We start from the raw sequence: 7091 nt of genomic DNA, 5'->3' as shown, positions 1-7091 counted from the left end.
TATATTCTTGGGAAGTGATTTGTTTTAAAATGAAACGTGTTTGCTTTTCTTTCAGCAAAAGGTACAATTTTCCTGTACAACATGATCTACATTGTTTCTCTGCCAATATAATGTTTAAAATAAATGACATGAACAATTTTTTTTAAATAATAATTAGGTTACAACAATTATGAGCAACTATGCATGACTGCCATCTGGGACACACCACACAAGCACAAAGCCCACTTCAGATTCGAGCTTTCACATCCCATATGAATTTTCAACTCTTGTGGTGGTTCACTTGGAACCATAAATAGCTGATATCTACTGGACTAACATTCACAGTCATCATATACTACAGGACCTATAAGCACCTGTTTTTAAATGAATCCAAGGCAAAAACAGTACTGTAATTTATCAATACATATGCAGAACATTACTTTTAACTTCAAATAATTTAGCTGGGTTCTTAAGGGGCAGAAGTAGTAATGACTACATTGAGAGCCGCATGTTTGACACCACCTGATCTAAAATGTCAAGGGAATATACTACAGAGTATGATAAACAAGTTTCCAGAAGTAAATGAAAATTATTAATTTTTCAAACTTTCCTGGACAATGCCTATACAATTCATTAACAAATAGTAAAAGTCGAAGGTTACAGACAATACATTTTGGCCATATGGTATCTTTATTACCACTGTGGCAATACATAAAAATCTTACAGACCTTCATAGTAAGATTGTAGGGAAATCTGCTCAATATAAATTTAATTTACTAAGATCTATTTGAGATCACTTATGAAATCTAGCACATTATTAACACTGAAGAGATTACACAAAATCATAAATAAAACTCTAAACTGCACGGAATGACTAAGACTGGTCCTTGTTAGGGAGAAAATTTAAAGACATCAATGAAAATGATGCCAAATTCTAGCTTCAATCCAAATAGATAAGATTTTTGGTGTCAGGTGACTGTTGCTGCTGAAGATGCTGCTGCTGCTGATGCAGTAATAGCGAGGCTCGTGTTGCAGCAGAGATGGTGCCTGCATGGGAGGTAGGTGGTTGCTGCTGCAAGCTTGAGTCCAAGAGTGGGTTGGAGGCAGCAAGCATGTGTAGACTGGCACTTAAGTTCGCAAGGCTGACCTGAGCAGATGGCACACCTGTAGAGGAATGACACTGTTACAGAGGCCACTTTACTTACCTTTGCCAGCCTTTCACAATGGAGCAGGAGCCAATTATGTATGAAAAGAAAGTCAAGGACCAATGTATTAGACAAAATTCAAAACTAGTTACTTTTTCAAGTTCTATGCATACATATAAAAATAGTATTTTTTAATGTAAGAATAATTGAAACATTACAGTACAGTATATCAAAATTTTCACATTAACAAACAATTCAAATCCCTCCCAGGTGGCAGACAGCAAATAAGCAGGTGGGGTGGCAAGCAGTGTTAATGCACAAGAGACAAAACAAACGTCAGTATATGCAAGTCACTGGGCACGATGCACACAAGATACCAAGCTGCGAAATGTCAAGCCTAGCCACTTCCCAGTTCCATACAGGAGGAAAGCAAATGATGCAAATACTGTAAACAACAATGATAGCAAATTTGACTAAAATACTGTATGTATAATTGTGAATTGTATGTATAATTAGTGAAAATATCCCCATAACACCTATTTAAATACTTTAATCCTTTCACTACAATAAACAAAAAGTTAATTTTTTCTTCTTTGAAACTAAAACTGGCACACTTCTATAAAAAGCATCGATACATTGTGGTACAGTAGTTATAACTTCCTGTAATTTTGCTTTAGATAACAGGCCTTCAGAAACAAAGTTTGGGCCTGTTAACTGCATCCATTTGGTGGTAACAGAGGAAAATGTCTAATGACGGGAATAATTAATTCCAGTTAAAGACTTGTCAACTTTATGAGGGCTATATTGATTAAGGATACAACAAAAATTAAGAAAATGAATCTATGTAGGGAAAATTAGGGCAGAATTACTTGTCAAACAAAAATACATAAAATTCCTTAACTCAATATTAGGAATAATTATAGCATCAGCAGATTGTCTTAGACCCCTTTATTTTCAAAACCATGACAAATCTTAAAAGCCCCTTCTTAACCATACATAATATTTATATGCTGCTGATAACAGCTTTGCTTTTTACTGAACCAGCCATACTGGCACTGGTTTCTAGTATATCACATTTCTAACTAGATCACTCTTACGCACACAGCTTCAACACTTAACTTGAGCATCACTGAGTACTTTTTCACATTACTATATCATGCTTACTTTTAGCATCACAAGCAAAGATCTTTCTTTAAGCCTTCAATTTATCAGAGTGGTTACCTCACATTGTATTTAGCACACAGGACACTTCTCAAAATGCTAAATGAAACATTTTAAAATCTCTAACTTTTTGCATCAAATTCATCATGTTTCTCTTAGTATGACTGCTGGTTGATGATCAAAAAACATTTCTGCATTTTTTAAAGAAATATGCCAGGATGTTTTATATTTTTCAAGAAAATAAAACAGTATGTGAGGGAAAATCATGGGTGAAAATATTAGGTACTGTACAAGTATTTATTAGTTTTGGGTTTGACACTTCTACCATTTTTGGGCTCAATTTGGCACCCAGGATTTTCTGTCGCTCTTGTGGTTCTCAGCCTTAGCCTGCTTGATGATTTTGACAGTGTACACAACCATCCCCCCCACCACCAGACTGCATACACAGCCGTTCCCTTCCCCTCCCTAGACCTGCATATAGCTATAACAAAGCATTCATACAACTTGTACTTTTACCTTAATTTCTCAGTACTGTGCAAGAGAAAAGTACCAATTTGCACTACTTTATTCTTATTATTTTTCAAGTCTAATATACTAAATTCTTCTGTAAATATTTTTAAAAGTCAATTAAAAAGTAATTTGATGTTCTACATAAGGTACAATACTTTGGATAAAAGAAAGAAACATAAGGAAAATTAATGCATAGCCGTAATGGCTACTTTCAAGGGACAACTCCTTCACTTGTTATGTTTACAAAACACTGAAAAGAAATTAAGCAAGTGAGCAAGCACGAGGAATTCTGGTATAAAAATATTTACACGTGTGAATTGTTTAAAACACTTACACTTTCCAACACAATTTAATTTCAAAGATATACAATACAGACGGTAGATGAATGATATAAAGTACATTACATGGTATTTTCATTAAATCAAATAAGGTTTCCTAATTTCCTCTACAATTATTGTTTAATTAAAACCTATACCATGAATTATTTTGCTATACAGCATTTTAGTCAACTGAAAATGAATCAATCTTACACCTGTCATACTACGAAAGCCATAAAGACTGTACATACATTTTCAAAATGCTTTAATGCATAAATATGCACAGGATTGAGATGGCTATAAACCCTGTTCCAAAATACCTGGCCAGTCAAGTGAACATGCTCAGTGATGAGTAAGGCATTATGGCAGGCTTAAGTTTGCAAGCAACCAACAGTACAGTCATGCAAGACACACAGCTATGTAATATCACATTCCCTTGGTCAGAGGTTATAGGCCGCATAGTTGCGTTGGCAGTCAGGAGCATTTTAGCTAACTTTAGTTCTTCGAAATCCTTTAAACCGAGGATTAATGACATGGCTCTGCATTTCCTAGCAATGATGTGTAAAAATTATTTCAATATTATTTATACTATTATTACTAGCTAGCAAATTGCTGGCATTGATCTATTCAGAACTGAAACATCTCCAATGCTAGGAAAGGTTAAGTGATGGCAAAGAAAATAGTCCAATCAGCGAGCCTCCACCATGGGTAGGTTTGGCATCCTACTGGAGTAGTGGCTACTCCTGACCACCAGTGACAGCCACACTCACCGAGCTGGGTTAGTGTCACACTGGGCCACGCAGAGCAGCAGTAGCAGCGGGAGTAGCATCAGCAGCATCAGCATGGTTCTACTTGGAGGCAGGGTTGGCAGCCATGGGAGGGATACCTGGGAAGGCAGCCTGCACAGCACCTGGGGCAGTTGCAGCGCCGGGAAGCGAGTACTGGGGTCGGAAGTTGGCGAAGTTGGTGTTACCCAGGGACTGGAGTTGACCTGCAGGTGAATAACCCACGGGAAATGGGGTTGTCTCTTGACCTGTTGGTATAAAGGCAAAATTAGTATAACTGTCAATGTTTTTATATCTTGCAATCATTATTATTCCATTTCCCATGTGTATGGGGTGAGGAGGCACTCCTTCAGTTCCACAGATAAAGCAGCCCCATCTACTGTTTTTAAGACGACAATTTATACAAGGTGAAAGTATGAATTCTTCCACGTCAGAATAGTTTAGCATTATCATACTTACAGCCATTTGTAAGCATTACTATGCTCAGCCACTATATTTTTTACATTAAAATCTTTGTGTACATTTGATTGTATCTTGTCAACCTAGAGCCATAATGGCAGTTTGTTTGAACAGTCCCATTGTTCAAATATAAATATAAAAACACTATATATTTAACCTTGATGGGCACTTTTTATTGGTCAGATAGATGAAAGGCATATACAGGTACTTGGTTTACAATGTCTCGTAGGCTATAAAAAATGTAAATATCATATACTGTATGCCACCATCAAGCTTAACATTAGCATTGCACACCTTCTAGTTTCATTTAATTACTGTAGTAAAAAAACATGGTGTAATAAATTGTCTAGTTATAAAGAATATATCCTTTGTGCCACTGTCAACACACATTTGATTTTGTAATAAAAGCTTAGGGATTTTTGAGAGCACCACCCACCATTCGGAAGAGAAAAAAGCCAGGGGCTGGTAATTCTCAACCCATCACTTTGCTGAAGATCAAAAGCCTCCTCACCTCATTGGAGTGGGAAACAAAGTAATGATTGCTGCATGGATTAAAATAACCACTCATTTTGCAAATTTACTACCTTCACGGTCAGAAGGACTGGAGATGATGGATGAGCACTGAAGGCGAAGAGGTTAGACATGCTAAAATAAATACTCATATTAGCAATACTGTACTCTACCTTTCTTATTAAACAGCATCACAGAACATTCACAACCACACCAACAAATCAACTTCTAGAAGCAAATAAGAAACAGGACTAGTGATGGGACGATTATCGGAATCGGTGTCAAGAATCTGAAGAATCGAGCCTTTTTCGGTAATCTGAATCTGCATTGCAATAGAAAAATTTATCATGATTCTAATAAAAAATTTATTCTTTCAATTTGATTTAATTTAAGAAAATTAAAGAATAAAGTATTATACTTTATTATATAAAAGTTTAATTTTTATGACCTGGCAACCAACCTTAAAAAAAGTCATTGATAAACATAAAATTTTGGATTTCAATGGCCAGAGTACAGAAAATTCGTAAATATATTAGAGAAAAGATAGCAGTTGACTTACAACCTTTCTCTGTTGTAGAAGATAGTTTTTAAAAGACTCGTGGACAATATCTGCCCAAAGATATCAAATTCCTTCCAAAAAATGTTTCAAAATATATTGCACAGGATGTGTGTGTGATCATTTGAGACTTAATACAGGAAGAAATTAACAGTGCTATGCATTCATCCTTTACCATTGCTGGACCACCAGAGCAGCAAATACATCATTGGACTTATCAATTTATATTAGATTTAACAAATGTTTTAAATTTTTAAATCAATTATTAATACATTTCCCTTCTCTTATTATAAATCATTAATTTTCCAAAATTTAAATACAAACATTTTCAGAAAAATAAGTATCCAACTATATTTTAAAAAGAATCCGTATTGGAATCTATGATTGTATCGGAATACACACATTTTAGAGGAATCTGTATCGAATCGTTAGGAATTTTAGTATTGTCCTATCACCAAAAGGCTTTAGAACATTAGGCTATATAAATATACTAACTACTGTTAGTAGGTAATAGCAAGGATGCGAGGCCCATGACCAGGCTTGAGCTCCCCCTAGGCACTGACTGGCAAATACCACTACACAGAATTAGTAAGGTAAAGAAATGCTCATATTATGAACTAAAATATCAACATTCAAACCCTAACAAGCTATCAGCCAGTTCCCTGATTGAGATATTTTGCGGCCAGATATACAGACACTGGTTGCAACCCATATCCTGTAAAGGCAGCAAATATACGTACCTGTAATTTCTATTAAAAACAAAATTCAATTACTGTTAAAGCATCCATACACTTTACCATTATTGTATACATCAAAGGTCTAATTCAGTATATGTATACATGAATAGAAGCATAAAATCTTCAGCATTAGAAAGTTTGACAATAACACTAATAAATAATATTAATATATGGACACAGATCTTTTAGTGACTATTTAATCTCTTCAGTTCTTTACAGCAGGGCTTATAGTTACTCTCAACCTTGCTCACTAATATACACCAACATTATCACAGCAACATCCACACTCTTTTACAACAGTATTTCTACTAAATCTTAAGTCATAGAACATCCAAACATAATACAATCTCAGCAATGTCTTTATTCAAATTCTAAATAAAGTGTTAGTTAATCTGAATACTGTACAGTACTGTATTAATTAAAAACCAAAATGAATTACAAAAAAATTACGAGTATTAACTACAAAAAAATAAAAAACAAGATCGCTCTTTCACCACTTTGGGGCAATTTTAAAGCCATGCATGGCAAATAGAAACAGAAAAAGTATAGTGGCAGATCATCAGGCACCAAGCAATAATTAGTCAAAAATGCATTCTCAATCTTAAATAAAGATGGACTATGAAACTTGTTGAATAGCTTTGGAAGGCTTAAAATCTACTAAATATACACCACAGCTACAAAAATGTACCCAAGCCCCAATAATACAGACATGCAAGTAACATGCAGAAGGTGGGAAGATCTGATAGCATAAGTAAATGGTGTACAATGGGTATAGTTAAACGGATGAACTTTCAATACTAAAACTAGTATTAATATATAGGCGATACAGCATATAAGGATTTTGAGAATATGATTTATAAGATTTTAGAAAATATAACAATCAACACTAAACAGCAGAGAAACAATCTGAATACAAAAAAATGAGGGAGGTG

General features: G+C 34.8%; 1 protein-coding gene across 33 annotated transcripts in view; it reads right to left on the bottom strand.

The window, feature by feature from the left end:
- Positions 1-650: 650 nt before the first annotated feature.
- Positions 651-7091, bottom strand: part of Mi-2 (chromodomain-helicase-DNA-binding protein Mi-2 homolog) — a 42593-nt gene continuing 36152 nt past the window's right edge. For 30 of the 33 annotated variants that reach the window (XM_045770432.2, XM_045770429.2, XM_045770433.2 and 27 more), the window contains 2 exons: positions 4023-4145; positions 651-1143 (listed from right to left, as the gene is read on the bottom strand). In XM_045770432.2, coding sequence (XP_045626388.2) covers positions 920-1143; positions 4023-4145 — 347 coding nt within the window. In that variant the 3' untranslated portion in view covers positions 651-919. Of the gene's footprint in view, positions 1144-3882; positions 4146-7091 lie in introns of all 33 variants that reach the window. The other 3 variants (XR_006775059.2, XM_045770436.2, XR_011224193.1) reach the window with 3 other exon arrangements.

The sequence above is a fragment of the Procambarus clarkii genome, chromosome 70 (assembly GCF_040958095.1).
Source record: "Procambarus clarkii isolate CNS0578487 chromosome 70, FALCON_Pclarkii_2.0, whole genome shotgun sequence".
NCBI classification, from domain to species: Eukaryota; Metazoa; Arthropoda; class Malacostraca; order Decapoda; family Cambaridae; genus Procambarus; species Procambarus clarkii.
The sequence above is the reverse complement of the archived record's forward strand: the minus strand, read 5'-3'. Positions and strand labels throughout refer to the sequence as shown.